General features: G+C 29.9%; 5 protein-coding genes across 11 annotated transcripts; 2 read left to right on the top strand and 3 right to left on the bottom strand.

Annotated features, from left to right (window-relative positions):
- Positions 1-1,801: 1,801 nt before the first annotated feature.
- Positions 1,802-3,149, bottom strand: LOC105250085 (ribosomal RNA small subunit methyltransferase NEP1). The gene is made up of 4 exons (XM_011255977.3): positions 2,925-3,149; positions 2,418-2,661; positions 2,130-2,338; positions 1,802-2,040 (listed from the first exon to the last, which is right to left on the bottom strand). The coding sequence occupies exons 1-4, from the start codon at positions 3,072-3,074 to the stop codon at positions 1,927-1,929; spliced, it is 717 nt and encodes a 238-aa protein (XP_011254279.2). The 5' UTR covers positions 3,075-3,149; the 3' UTR covers positions 1,802-1,926.
- Positions 3,150-3,797: 648 nt separating this feature from the next.
- Positions 3,798-4,962, top strand: LOC105250084 (U11/U12 small nuclear ribonucleoprotein 25 kDa protein). Its single transcript, XM_011255975.3, has 3 exons — positions 3,798-4,261; positions 4,349-4,697; positions 4,898-4,962. The coding sequence occupies exons 1-2, from the start codon at positions 3,962-3,964 to the stop codon at positions 4,601-4,603; spliced, it is 555 nt and encodes a 184-aa protein (XP_011254277.1). The 5' UTR covers positions 3,798-3,961; the 3' UTR covers positions 4,604-4,697; positions 4,898-4,962.
- Positions 4,859-6,690, bottom strand: LOC105250082 (distal membrane-arm assembly complex protein 2). The gene is made up of 2 exons (XM_011255972.3): positions 5,774-6,690; positions 4,859-5,164 (listed from the first exon to the last, which is right to left on the bottom strand). The coding sequence occupies exon 1, from the start codon at positions 6,581-6,583 to the stop codon at positions 5,798-5,800; it is 786 nt and encodes a 261-aa protein (XP_011254274.1). The 5' UTR covers positions 6,584-6,690; the 3' UTR covers positions 4,859-5,164; positions 5,774-5,797.
- A 176-nt stretch (positions 6,691-6,866) lies between these two features.
- Positions 6,867-11,653, bottom strand: LOC105250083 (ubiquitin carboxyl-terminal hydrolase CYLD). Of its 3 annotated transcripts, XM_011255973.3 has the most exons (12): positions 11,384-11,652; positions 10,799-11,308; positions 10,200-10,347; positions 9,886-10,116; positions 9,169-9,344; positions 8,982-9,095; positions 8,643-8,866; positions 8,315-8,487; positions 7,932-8,228; positions 7,733-7,848; positions 7,428-7,644; positions 6,867-7,162 (listed from the first exon to the last, which is right to left on the bottom strand). In XM_011255973.3, exons 2-12 carry the CDS (start codon positions 11,276-11,278, stop codon positions 6,972-6,974), a joined length of 2,367 nt encoding a protein of 788 aa, XP_011254275.1. In that variant the 5' UTR covers positions 11,279-11,308; positions 11,384-11,652; the 3' UTR covers positions 6,867-6,971. The 3 variants fall into 3 exon arrangements, with proteins under 3 accessions (XP_011254275.1, XP_025263140.1, XP_011254276.1); XM_025407355.1 differs by having other exon boundaries at positions 10,799-11,653; XM_011255974.3 differs by lacking the exon at positions 9,886-10,116 and having other exon boundaries at positions 11,384-11,649.
- A 523-nt stretch (positions 11,654-12,176) lies between these two features.
- Positions 12,177-15,102, top strand: LOC105250080 (TATA-box-binding protein). 5 transcript variants are annotated; one of them, XM_011255968.3, is made up of 6 exons: positions 12,177-12,448; positions 12,863-13,269; positions 13,717-13,847; positions 13,942-14,185; positions 14,353-14,551; positions 14,933-15,009. In XM_011255968.3, exons 2-6 carry the CDS (start codon positions 13,003-13,005, stop codon positions 15,007-15,009), a joined length of 918 nt encoding a protein of 305 aa, XP_011254270.1. In that variant the 5' UTR covers positions 12,177-12,448; positions 12,863-13,002. The 5 variants fall into 5 exon arrangements, with proteins under 5 accessions (XP_011254270.1, XP_011254273.1, XP_011254272.1 ...); XM_011255971.3 differs by lacking the exon at positions 12,177-12,448 and adding an exon at positions 12,460-12,597; XM_011255970.3 differs by lacking the exon at positions 12,177-12,448 and adding an exon at positions 12,560-12,757.
- Positions 15,103-15,329: the final 227 nt, after the last annotated feature.

Raw genomic sequence — 15,329 nt, 5'->3', positions numbered from 1 at the left:
CATTAACAGTTACACACAAATGAAAACTTTTATCTTACTTGTATTGCATATAAAAGAAAAGTTTCCCAAATAACTCCAGTCGATCCGAAGAAAATCAAAAACGAATAAAAAAAGAATCGTTAATTTGTTATATTTTTATTTATGTTGAAAATATAATAGTTTTTAATTTAATTAATTTTCTGTAAAGAAATTGATTTTATAGAACAGATTTTAATAATAATCAATAAAGAAATTAATAAATAATATATTGATTTATAATTGTCTAATGGATATATTTTTTATATAAATATTTTGAAAATTTATAAATATTTCTTTTTTTTATATCCAGTTGGGAATTTTTAATGTCATCCCCAGGTAGCAAGATGACGTCTAAAGGTATCTTTAGATGTTATCTTGCTACCTGGGTCGTGTTTACAATATAATTTTTAGAAATGATAATAAATTTTTATTATTGTGCCTATCTAAAGAACATGGAATTTTTCAAAGATTGACCATTATAAAAGTGAAAGTTTTTTTCTTGATTGTAGTTTCTATAAAAGAAATTTTCCAAATTATTTTAATTGTCAATTCAAACTATAGACATACAAATTGTCACCGATAGAGAATCATTAATTAAATTTGTTATATATTTTTATTTATATTAAAAAATATAATAGTTTAATTAATTTTCTATAAAGAAATTTTGATTTTATAGAACATATTTTAATATGTAATAAAGAAAGATCAATGAATAAAATATTTATTTAATCGTGAAATTATTTAATGAATTATTTAATGAATGATTTATTTAATTTATATATTATAATTTAATATATATAATAACAATGTAATTTATTATTTATTTAATGAATATATATTTATTTAATGAGTATTTATGTATAAATTAATATTTTTAAAATATCTAATTTCTCTTTTTATATTCAATTAGGAATTTCTAATATCATTGTGTCTACAATAAATTTTTGTTATCTTATCTGTCTATGTAAAATAAATTTGTAGAATTTTCTAAAGGTCGACTGTCATAAAAGTGAAAGTTTTTTTGTCTCTTACTTGTAGTATCGTATAAAAGAATTTTTCAAACTATTTTAGCCGCCGATTTTGAAGAAACTAGACAAAGACAAAGACACATGACAAACTCACAAATAAAAACTTGTTCTTTATATACAGTTGAGAATTTCCATTGTGTTTATTATACAGCCATTGAGAATGATAAATTGTTGTATTTCTACCTGCCTAAAGAACTTTTGTTCTGCCTTTGAAACTTTTCGAGGAAAGATTGATGATCATAAAAGTAATTTCATCTTATTTGTTACTAAATAAAAGAAATTTTCTAAGAAATTTTAACTATTCATTCAAAGAAAATGGACTATAAATAAATAAATAAATTGATAAATTGTCATAAATGACAAATATTTTTCCAATTCTTAATTTTTAATCGAGAATCATCGTCAGAAAACTTTTACATAATGTAAGATTTTTTATCAATATGTGATTATGTAAAAACTAATATAAATAATCTAAGTAATTACATAACTGGATAAAATAAATAAAATTAAAATGTTTAAATAAATTTATCTTTTGTTTATTAATATAACATAATATTGTTTAGTTTTTAGAAAACTTTGGAAATGATTCATGACAATTTATTATAGCCCGTTTTCCTTGAATAAATAGTTACAATTTCTTAGAAAATTTCTTTTAGCTAGTAACAAATAAAATGAAATTACTTTTATGAACCTCAATCTTTTTTTGAAAAGTTTCAAAAGTTCTTTAGGCAGGTAGAAAAATAATAGTATATGTGTAATAAGTGTAGTACGTGTATGTAATACGCGCGCGCGCACACACACGCACATGTGTGTTTGTGTGTGTAAGAAATCGTTATTTTATAAAAAGCCAATCAATAATATTTAGACATCTTACTTTTTATTAAACAATTTCCCAAACTTCTTCAAATGCTGTACATAATTTGCTACATGTAACAGCACCTGAGAGAGGATAATTGCTGATTGAGATAGTATCCTCTGTATAATCTGTTTTCACCTGAAAAAAGTATAAATATTGAGTATCCATAGTATAGGTTTTCATGTAATAGAGTATAGCAATATATTATTTAATATAATATAATTTACTTGGCCATGTGCCATAGCTCCAACTACAATAGCAATTGGATCTTGGGAAGGTACAAACTCTCGTGGATGTACTACTTTGTTTGCACTGAATGACATTAATATCTTACGGCAACCAACTGGCAAGTGATCCGATATAGGATTTTTAATTACTTTAAGGAGCTTCATTGGTCCATCAGATGCTCTAACGCCATATTTATGCAATAGTTGCACTACAATATATAACATTTATTATGTTAACAATAAATTTACTGATTATATGACAAAGGCAAGCATTGATTGTCCACTTACCCATCAATCCAGCAAAGCGTTTAAATGTTCTTGGTATCCTGGTCTGTGGATTAATTTCTATTAACACATTTTTTTCTGTATGAATATAAACTTGCAACAGTCCGGCCCTATTTAATGGACTGTCCATCAACATTAATAGACATTGGTGAACAATGTCTGGCCTGCATGTACCTGGATCACGATTGTTTTTCTTTAAAATATTTATATGATCATCACAATTTAATAGTTCAAAACTGTTTCCAACCTAAAAAAAGTGCCAAAAAATTATGAAATTAATTCGTTTTTATTTACTAAACTTACAAGTATCGTAAAAACATATACAAATGTAATAAAATGATAATAATTACATGTACAAAGTCGATTACAAATTAATAATTGCGTGTGCAAATTTTGATTACAAAATTAAATCCATGACAAAGAAACAATTAATAATGAGACGAGAAAAACTTATTTCTGAATTTGTAAACATTTGCAGATATAAAAAAGGGGAGAAAAACATAACCTTACTTTGACAGATTCCAATTGAGCATTCTCCAATATAACGATAAGACGCTTTTCTTGATTCTTAATATGTCCTACTTGCAAATGTTTCGGAGCGGGATCGTATTCATAATCATTCTCCTCTCGCTTTTTTCTCTTGTATCCCATTTCGTTCATTCAATATCGCACATGTATCTATTAATAGTCATCAATGAGGTGACAATAACCTAGCCTAAGCTTAATCACCGACGAGATACTGGGTCTGTTCTTTTCAGCTGCACTGCTACACTAGTGCAATAAGTTAGAAAGAGACAAACTGCTTTCTTTCACTCTAACTAATTGCACTAGTGCAGCAGTGCAGCTGAAAAGAACAGACCCACTGTTAAAGACCGACACCTATGGGTAAATTTTCGTAACCACCAAGTGAGCCCGGTGAGCCCGGAGATAATAGAAGATTGATGATATTATCGGCCGTTTTGATTATATTGCAGCAATTACAAGAGTTATTTAAATTATACGAGTATTTTAGGTCATTCTGCTATTGTTTTATTATCGAAAATGTATAAATCTTTTATATATCTGATTCAAAAATGACAAATTATGTATAAAATCGTTATTTTATTACCGACAATGTAAAGATTTTATTATCTACAGTAGCATTTTGCACGTTTTTTTCTGGTTACCAGCTAAGTCCCATAAGACCATCGGTACAGTAGAAGAATTATATATTACCCTCTGAGAATATTTAAGGACTTGGCTTGGTAGTTCATGTCCACGTTTTCAATGTCCATAGAGGGAGTATCGCTTTCAGAGATCGCCTAAAAGTAGGCCATGACATCTCTCAGTCTTCTCTCTGTCAATGCTGTCAAAATGATCGATAATGTCTCAATCTTCTATTATCTCCGGATCTATCGATGAGTTGATTTGAGCTTGACGAAAGTTATCCGTAACTGGGACAACTTGGGATTAATAATTGAACAGAATCATAATAATTTAACGATTATATTAATATAAGCACTACTTATGTTATGAATTAAATAATTTGCTATGTAATCTGGATCAACATGCAAAATAAAAATATGAACACTGTCAAAGATACAAAGCCAGAGCAGGTTGCTCTGACAGATACCAGGGAAGAATCATGTGCTGAGAAAGAAAAATCTGAAACTGTACGATTTAGTCATCAAGAATTAATAAAATTGACTAGAATGACTATAGATAACATGATAAAGAATGATCCATTGCTTTCTGGATTGCCTTCAGATGTTACGATAGAGGAAATTAAATCACAAATTGCAGTTGCGCAGGGACAAGCCATCACTTTGTTCTTAAATCGCGGAGAACTGCCAAAGCTCGCAGTGGTGGTAATATATATTTACATTTTGTACATATTGTCAATTTATTAAATTAATTATCTTGATATAATCTCATCTTTCTATTTTGTTTTCAAGGTTCCACCACATAATACAACAGTACTTGATTTGAAAAAGGCCATAAAACGACATATGAATTTATCCTTGAAAAGGGAAGATGTTAAGAAGAAGATAAGTTGGAAACATGTTTGGAAGAAGTATCACCTTTGTTTTGAGGACATTAGACTTTCTAACGACAATGAAAATATTAAAGCTTATAACATCACTAATAAAGCAGAATTACATTTTGTAAAGAGACGCAGAGAAAAGAACAAAGTGCTAAAAAATCAATAATGCTTTTGCATAAATTACTATTTTGTCTATTGTCATTAATGTTTCATATTTTTATTAACACTTCTCTCAAATATATTTAATTTACAATGCCATGGTAATTGAGATTGCACAAATAATATTTAAATACTAAATAAATGTATATAATATATTAAATAATATAAATGAGAAGATGTATTTTTCTTAGTGGAAATAGAAGCTTAGAAATATTAAAAAATTATATATATAAAATATTTAACATTCTTGTATTTTATCCATTCTAATTTTTTTATTAACACTACTTTTTCAATCTTTCAGGTATATAAATTTCGCAAATCAAGTTGGGCAATTCTCCAACAAAAGCAAATTAGCTTGAATGCAAGTATATATTATAATGATTTGTTACAATCAATGTATAAACTAAACATTCTATAATTCAATAATTTCAATCTTCTCTCAGTGATCCTCTCATAGCCATTTCCGGCATATCCAAGAGCTCCAATTTCAATGTTTCCGCTAAATTCTTGCTCAAGCTTCAGTCATCAATGTTTCTTACAGTTCTTGAAACTGAGCCACTTGAGCTTTCTAAGATCACATAAGAAGATGAGTATTTCTTAATATTTAGGAATATTAATTATACAGAGTGCTCTCGAGTTAAATGACCAAACTTGAAATATAAATTTAGGACTTCATAAAACTTTTCCTGTTTACAAATGTTTTGTTCAAGAGATATTGACTTCGAAAGTTATAAAACTATAGAAATGAAAAATGTTGAATAAGATCTCTTTTTTTGTGTTAAAGATCATTGACAGATTTGTGTTTACATTGTAAACAAAATTCTATTGATTCACATCAAATGATTGTTAATTTGTTGAATGCTTGAAGAAGTTACAGTTGCATAATTTCAATTCGCCGTTCATTCTCTCATTGATAAGTCGTCATTTTGAATAAAACATTTAATAATTAAATTTACTTACTCTAAAAAGAATAAATCTAGATTGTGTTGAAATTATTCATTCTTAATAGTTTTTACATCTTATATAATTCCAGAAATAAATATCTCTTCAACAAGATGTTTGCAAGCATACTTCCAAAGAAAGATTTGTTTTATTTCGAGGTCCAAAATTTATATTAAGATTAGCCATTTATTCTGGGAGCATATATATATAAATTATATAATATTCTATATTTTACCCATTCTAGTCTTGTTTATTAGCATTAGTCTATCAATGTCTCAGGTATGTAAATTTCACAAGTCAAATTGGGCATACAATCCTCCAGCATGAAACAAGTTAGCTCGAATGCGACAGATTTATAGTGATTTGTTACAATCAGTGTCTTTAAATTAATCATTCTATATAATGATTCCAATCCTCTTTCAGTGATATTTTTACAACCAGAAATATCCAAGTACTCCAATTCCGGGAATTCCGCCGAGATTTTGTCCAAGCCCCAGTCATCAATGTTCTCAGAGTCTTTGAGACTGAGCCATTTGAGTTTGTTAAGACCGCACAAGTTGCTAAGACCTTCATAATACAGATTGACTTTACTGGCATCCACTGCCTCGAGGATGTAGTGATGATCATATATGTTGGGTAAATCATACGAGCCTTTCTCATCCTTTTTCACCCAATAAGTGTTACCCTTGAATTTTACCCGGCCGCCGCGAAATACAATAAAATGAGCAGCGGCCAAATCGGTGCCCAACACTTCGTGTCTCTCCGGTATAAATCTCTGGTTATGTTTGTGATATGTGACAATTTTATGCTCTAACCATTTAGAAAAATTAATGAAGGAGAAATCAGTTTCCTTTCTCTCCTTTGCGGAAAACCACATAACATTTTCGGGCTTTTCTGGATCCTTTTTGGCTACATTTTCGCTTTCTTTTATCGAGTATTGAATTTTTTCATGATCAAGGCTATACCCACGTATTATCCGAGAAAAAGAGTGATCTCGAAGGTGCGATCGTTGACTCAGTACGCGTGTTAATCGTCTTGCTAGCATTATCAGCGAAAACTTGAATTAATATTTTTAATTTTTGAAAGTTAACTTTTGAAATCGATAAACGCGTCAACGCGCGTGCCATGCGTCCTACCTTAACCTGATCTAGCGTAACCTGACGTAACCTAATTGTCAAACGACGCCCGAGAATCTTGCAAGGGGAAATTTTTGAATAGCCATACGTGTCAATTTTCTGAATTATATATTTTTTTCGCATATAGAAACATTTCTGCTTTGTACATAAGTTTTCGAGACCTCGGATTATTTTGAATGATTAGCTACAATAATTACAATCGTTTATGTAAAGTTTTTAAAGAAAGCAATAAACGGAACATTGCACTTTTCTCGAGTAATAATAAAATATTTCAACTAAAATAAAAATCGATTACAACTATTTGTACATCATAACATCAGGAGATTGGTACATGCACATATACGCGTCGCAAAGCAAACGTTTCGCGTGTTCTGGTAAATGACGATCGTCTGTCAATTCTGTCAAATAATTTCCTCCCTCTTCGCTCAACCAGTAGGGGAAGTCTGGGCATGGTACCATTTCCGGTATATTATATCCATTTTGCTCCCCTAATAATAAAATACAAATTTATAATATATAAAAAAATATATATGTGATTATTTATATAGTATTTTATTAATATTAATTATTCATTTTAATAATTTAATAATTATTTCAATAATATTTATAGAAATGTTTTCTTAATAAAATTGTATGTGTACATATAATCAATAATAGTCATAAATTAATAATTTGAAAGACAATTTTTTGTTACATGTACAAAGAAAACATTTTTTTTTATTAAAAATTATACAAGTAAAAGTCAGTAGTTACCCTTCCTATCAGCCATCGAATCGAAGAAACACCATGGCGCCTCAGAACCGGGACCACATTTTACAAACGAGACATAATGTGAGGTTTCGATGCAAACCACTGCGGAAAGTTCCAAGTACAGACGCGGTACGGGACAATGCTCTTGAAGAATTGCAAACTCCATAGGAACAATAAGCTTCTTTGGTTCGTGATTTGTTCTTCGTTCGTGACGATGTACCTAGAAAGAATGTATATATATATATAAAAGATATTTCATTATTAATCGTCTAATGTTTGTTCAATCTTGTAAATAATACTTTACAAACTTTTTCAAGACACTGCAGACAGAAAGCTATACTTTCGAGACCAACGCCACATTGTCCATAACATTCCTTGCACTCGAATTCTGCCAATTTACCACACACCGTGCATTGTCTGGGTGCTGCATAACAATGTGTAAATGTTACTACGAGCCATTTCAGATAAAAAAAAACTTATCACAACGCGCATGTGACGATACTTAACAGTTTTCGATAATGTCCGTCACGTCGAGCAGTAATGTAGGCTGTATCTTTTGATACATTTTAAATGATTTTCCAAAACGCGGCATTTGTATAATAAGACATGAAGGGACCTCTTTCAACCTAATGTTACTGGTAAGGAAGCTCTGTTCCAATAATTGCTGCACGGTTGGCAAATTTAAGTGATCGTCTTTTTCGACAAACAATTGATAGTGATACGCATCCTGTCCAGAGCTTAACTTGAGAAACGGTTCGGCGTTTAAAATTTGGGCGACTAGCGACGTTAAAAATTCCTCCGGATCTGAAAAATACATTACGAATTATTATATTTATAAACGATATATTTATAAAATAATATTCACGATTTCAGGTATAAAGCAAAAGAACCTTTTTCTTCGCTAGTAAGACCGGACACCGACGATAATTTTTCGAGCAATGTTCTAAGTTTCATTACACGATCCGCTCTAACAAACATATTCTTTCTAAGTGGATTCACGATCTCCTCTCTCAAAACTCTCTGTACTTCTTCGTACTGTGGACAATCCTTTTCATTCGGCGGTCTGAAAATACATTACATTTTTGTCAAAATTATACCATTACACATCACATATCTATGCCACAAAGTCCATATTTTCTTTTAAAGATTGTTAAACAGTATTCTTTTCTTGAAAAATTATATATACTTCAATTACAATAAAAACACAAAATTAATTACCGAAACAAGAGATTGTCGAATACACTGGTAAATGTGAACATGCTAAAGAGAGTAGCGTCTAAATAGCAGGAATTGTGATGACCCTGAATACCACGATATTTCCCGCATATGCTTTCCAAGTCTCCCTTAACGGAGATAGGTCGTACTATGCCCGCGATTACAGAGCTCTCCATGTTACCGAAATTATCGTTATTCATAAATGCCGGTTGCTCGTTAAGTTTCGTCTGTTCAACAAAAAATTGTCACAATTTATTTATTTTTTTGTAAAATTTACTCGCACGATGGCGCATAGATATTGAAGAGATAACATTACAAATAACTTATTACGTCTATACTTACGTCTTCGTAATGAGAACAATGCTCAATATCTGTGAATATAGCTTTATAAGGTCTACAGTGAAAGTATCTGACATCTTTATAAGTTCCATCAGTACCTAAAGGATGTCCATCATCCTATGACACATTATTCAAATTTATTCTCTTGTACTGTTATAACAAATCATTTAGTCAATTTCATTTTACTCACCAGTTCGACTGCTGCCATCAATTTGCCAGGACTTACACCAGTTGGTGTGCCAATCCATCGGATAACTCCATAATAAATATCAGAATCCACAAGTACTTTTACAGTAGAACCCACCATGAAATCTTTCTTATTCTCTACCCTGAATTTTTTGATTTCGTTCTTTTCCAGCGTATTACCTATCGCAATTAATATTATGCATAGTTTGTCGTAATTGTTTGTAATATTTTTACAAATATATTTTAACATAAAATTTAAAGATAATGTGTAACAAGTATAAATTATCACTTTTTATTTAATGTACGTATGAAAGTACAAATTTGATGGCATTTAAAAACAAATATTTGCGGTAGAGGCAGGATGTTAACTACATCTTACTGTAATTCAACAAATCTATGCTACATGCATCTTCCACATCACTGTATACATTTGATTCTACATCACTACTCCATTTGTGCTCCAATACAAAAATAGGAATGTTCTGCAATTCTGCTGTCATTTTTCAACAATAATGCAATAACTGTATGGTGTTTTATAACCTGCCGGCAGCTCTCTAGGAAGTCAGACTAGGTCTGTGTCTATTTTTAGATAGTTATTATTATCTTCCTTTACCGCATGGGAGAAATTTAAGTCTAGCACTAATTAATTTTGTTTCAAGATTTTGAAGGGAGAACATCAAGAGAATAAGTACATTTACTGCATTTATAATGATAAAATTACCACATTTAAAAAGAGCATGATCGATGTTTTTAGTATAATTATTAACGTTATTTTCAAGATTTGACTTTGTGGCCTGATGACGTTCTTTCAATATGTTGACAGATTCCTGATTGTTGTTCTTATTGTCATCAAACAAGGTAAATTTTTCTAATAAAACAGCTGGTGTACTATCAAGCACAGATCTTTTCTTATCGTTAATATAGTCGATTCCTGTGTTATTTTTTAAGAATGCTAAAATAAAAATGTCAAATTGACTAATGAGTAATTGTGAGGCTATTATATATAAAATGAATATTAAATTATAATTTATATACTTTTTTCAATGTTGCCAGAAATTGTGTCAGATTCAACTTTATATGGATATATATTATTTACAGTAGCAAATATTACACTAGCATTTGAATGCATAGAAATAAAATACTCTTTGGCCAATACAGATGTTTTGAATACTTCTTGGCTTTCCTGGAATGTATGTATGTATTTTTAATATCATTATATCTCATATTAGTACATATTTAATTGAACTACTTCAAAAAAAGCTATTTTCCCTTTTTAACGATACAAATTTTCTCATAAAATCAATCAATCTTTTGATACAAAAAAATATGCTATAATTATAACAATTTACATATTGCATGTTTTTCATTTTCAACCTTAAGTACAGTTAAGTTTCAATATAGGGAATATTAATTTAAAATGAATCAAAAGACAAAGCTCTCTATTTCTTACTTGCAAATTTAGTTTGTTAAAATTTTACTCATTTTGTTTTTATAGCTAAGAAAGAGAAAAAAGACTAAAACTTTACACATATAAATCTTACATATGATATGACATTATACTTTTTAATAATATAAAATGGAGAATCTTGGATATAAGAGTAAGAGACATTAAAAAAGCAACATTATTAATTCACCAATAATTCAAGGCCAAAATAATGTCCCAATCCAAGTTGCTTCACAGATCCTATGTATCTGACAATTGCAATCTCCTTAGCTCGCCTGTTGGAAGAATCGGGGCAGTACCAGACCCTGTCGTTGACAGAAATATTTCTTATTCGCTCGCACAGAGCTTCGTCATTCGCGATTCGGATTCTCTCCTGAGGGGATTGAACGGTGAGGAGATACTGCCAGATCTTTTGCGATACAGGAATTAGATCGTATTTGTGGCAACGCCATTCTGTACCGCACCAGATTTTAGATCCGCCGATGGTGTCGATGACGCGAATCTTCAACACGCTCTCCTTCAAATCCTCCAGTGCTTCTACAAGCATTCCCACACGCAGCTCGTTAACATTAACGACGCAAGCACCGAATAGCCGTATCAGTACCGTGTCTTGCTTGGCAATGTAATGTTGCAGGACCCGGTGTTCCTTGTTACTGTCGCGATCTTCCATGGTCAAAGTGCGTTAAATGATCATCATTTCCTACACGAAAGAAATATTGTTGGCTTATTAGTTCGTCTGTCAACCTCTCTCTACGTATTTGCTTGTTTCTCGTACAATCTTATTTGACATATCATTTCACGACGATAGAATTTCATTCCTTTAAAACTTTAAGAAACAGATATTCCTTTTTACTACATATTTTCACGGATTATTGCCCGCCGACAAATTATTTATCTCTTCGTTGAACTGTCACTCGTGCGCATATTTCAGAAAAGTTGGATCCCAGCATCCAGAGAGCGGCCATCCCGGTCTCTCAAGTGTCGCCTCTACATTTATTTGACAGTCGCTCGAAACTACGTGGCATCCACTTTTCGATACTACTGGTAAAATCATGAATTTCAGGTGTGTGTCCAAACTACATCCATAATTATGGAAAATGTGAATTTATTATATTTTTATTATTTATTATATATTTATTATATATTTAGTATTATATATTTAGTATTATATAATATATATTATATATTATATTATATATTATACAATATATTTAGTATTATATATTATATATTTATTATTATATATTTAGTATTATTTATTATATATTTAGTGTATTTTATTAACTAATGTTTTTTTACTTTAATATTTTTAGGACAGCAATCACAAGTTTTATCGTAAATATTTTTATATAGGATGTTCGAAGAATTCAAATTGAAGTTTTCAAAAAATTCAAATTCAAAATAAGCGAACCTTCAAATTCAAATTAAAAATTCAAATTAAAAATAAGCGGATCTTTAAAATAATGTATCACTTGATCTTGATGTCATTCCCATTTAAGATTTCTAAAAGAGTAGCATTCCCGATGCTAGAGAGATACTGTTGAATTTATCGCATTTATATGTCCTTCTTGAAAACAAAATTGACCTTAAAAATTGCTCGGTCGCAAAATAAACAGATGGGAAATTCACCCCGTGGGCGCGTATGTAGACCACGTTGCCCGATTGACCACAGCCAATTATATCGACCTGTGCCTAGGGTAACTAGCAACGATTGACCAATCGGAGAGTCCTATTTTGAATTGGCCAATTGGTGACGTGGTCAATCGGGTTGGGTGACACTCGACGCTCTGCTGTCGACCAAACTACGATCAACTATAATTTTACCAGCGGCATTAAATGCGTAAGTAGTGACGGTTGTAAACAAACGCGAAGAAACGCTATTTTTTAAATGAAAAGCAGTTAACGACTCTTTTTTAATTTAATTTATGAAATACAAAGTTTGCGTGAGAAAAAAAATATTTTCTACGTTAAATAGACAATAATTAATTGGTATTTATAACATAATCGCGGTATTCGTCAATTAACGAAGCGCGAAAACTAGTGCGATTTATATATTGAATAAATTTTGTATGAAATATAATGAATTTCGGATAATTGATATCTTGCAGCATAATATTAAATAATTAAAACCAGATCTTTTTCATTTAGAGTAAGGTTAGATGATATTAAAATTTGAAAAGTAGATTTTTTAATTGTAAAACTTTCTTTTTCCAAGTGAAAAACTCTTAGAAGCTAACAATTGATAAAATTTCAGATTGCGACACAGTTGCTGCTGATTAAAGTGAAATGTCAAATATTTCATAGAAACATAACTATAACCTTCAGGACTTCCAAATAAGATTCGTCGTAGATAGGATTAGTTGTGTGTACAGATATCTTTATTAAGCATTCAGAATGGATCAGATGCTTCCTAGTCCTGGCTTTAGCATACCCAGCATTGGTACACCTCTGCATCAACCGGAGGAGGATCAACAGATCTTGCCAAATGCTATACAACAGCAACAGTCGCAACAGTATCAGCAACTGCATCAACTGCACTCAATGAGTCCTAATATGCAAAGCGGCATGTTAATGATAACAACGCCGCAAAAAAATATGCATACATATGCTCCAACTCCGACTTTTGCGACACCACAAAGTCTCATGCAGCCGCAAACACCGGTAATTTAATATTGAAATATTATTAAGAAATATTAGTTTATATAGATGACAATATCATATAAATATTTCTTCTTTTAAAGTACATTACATTTTCAAAAGACTCAGAGTCGTAACTTTAATGAAAGTTTCAGATTACAAATAATTAAAAGTTGAGTTGATAATTATATATATTATAAGCCACAATATTATATATAGCGAGTACTCCATATTTACTTTAATGAGAATGTTTAAATTTATTTGCTTATATTTTAAATTACATTGAAATATAATTATAATTGAAAAATATAATAATGATAAAAATATAATAAGCAAAAGAAAATTTAGAGAATACTTAACTGTTAAGAAAGAGCAAGAATACAATATTTTAGAAAGAATATTATACATTTCTCATTAATTTATTTTTTATTGTACTTTATTATTTTAATATCGTCTTTTTTTATTTCCTAGCAAAATATGATGTCTCCAATAGTACCACAAAGTAATCAAATAGCACCGCCATCAATAGGTCCTGCAACTCCAGGACCAATGACACCAATGACACCAGCTTCTGCAGATCCTGGAATATTACCACAATTACAGTAAATTTTCAAAGAAGTTTGATATAACGCTCTTTTAATTTAATTTTTTTATATATTTATACATAATATATTATATATTTTTATTTTATCATAGGAATATTGTGTCTACGGTCAATTTAAATTGCAAGCTTGATTTGAAGAAAATAGCACTTCATGCTAGAAATGCTGAGTACAATCCTAAAAGATTTGCGGCTGTTATAATGCGAATAAGAGAACCAAGGACTACTGCGCTGATATTTAGTAGTGGTAAAATGGTTTGTACTGGGGCCAAGAGCGAGGGAGATTCGCGACTCGCTGCGAGAAAGTACGCGAGAATTATTCAAAAGTTAGGTTTTCCTGTAAGTATTGTTTTTTCATCAAAGACATAATGTAAAATCAATTGGTTTTTTTAATGCAGTTTTTTTTAAACGCAGTATTATAATTTATCAATAATTAATATCCTGTAACTATCCTCTTTATTATTATAAGTATGATTATTGAAGTTACTCTAATTGTAAATTTATAGGCAAAGTTCATAGATTTTAAGATCCAGAATATGGTTGGCAGCTGTGATGTTAAGTTTCCAATTAGATTAGAAGGTTTAGTACTCTCGCATGGGCAGTTTTCGTCGTACGAACCAGAGTTATTTCCAGGTCTGATATACAGGATGGTCAAGCCTCGGATCGTATTGCTTATATTCGTTTCAGGGAAAGTAGTATTAACAGGTGAGCACATATATTCATGTAAACTAAAATTTTATTATAATAATTTCATAACAAAATTTATAAAAGAGTGTGTCATTGTTTGGCTAATATATCAAAATTATAATTTTTTGCTATAATTTTCAAACTTAATATATACTCAGACTTATTGAAAATTGAATTATAGTATTTTTATTTTTAGACCTAGAATAGGTCACAAATAATAATGTTAATATTTCCAAAATTTTAATTACTAAAATTATAATTACATATTCATAAGAAGAAAGTTTATGCTGGACACTTTTAAATGGCAGAAAATCTTTATTAAGATATTTAATATTGCATGTTACATATATCGTTATACTTGAATATTTATTATTTATATTTATATGTTCTGTCACACAGGTGCAAAAATTCGCAAGGAAATTTATGAAGCCTTTGATAACATTTATCCAATTCTCAAAAGTTTTAAGAAACAGTGATAAAGTTTATGTAATGTTGATTTATTTGTATGACTGATTTTATTGCTGATATGTAGAGCTTTCTTATTTCTTTTTAATATAAAATCACAAATGGTCAAGTATTATTGTTAAATTACAGTTAATATATCTTTTTCCAATCCATATTAGTTAAATATATAGAATGTTTCAAACTCTTTTTAGACATTCTTATTATTGACTTTTTAAAATGGATTCTTTATTAAATTTATTAATGAATTTTTTTAACTTTCACATTTCTTGTATTTGGCAATTAAAAATAAAGAATTTCTGTGACAAATTAAGCTTTAGAAGAAAAAAATAAA

This window comes from Camponotus floridanus, unplaced genomic scaffold, assembly GCF_003227725.1.
Source record: "Camponotus floridanus strain SB8 unplaced genomic scaffold, Cflo_v7.5 scaffold17, whole genome shotgun sequence".
NCBI lineage: Eukaryota > Metazoa > Arthropoda > Insecta > Hymenoptera > Formicidae > Camponotus > Camponotus floridanus.
This window is presented reverse-complemented; position numbering and strand designations above follow the sequence as displayed.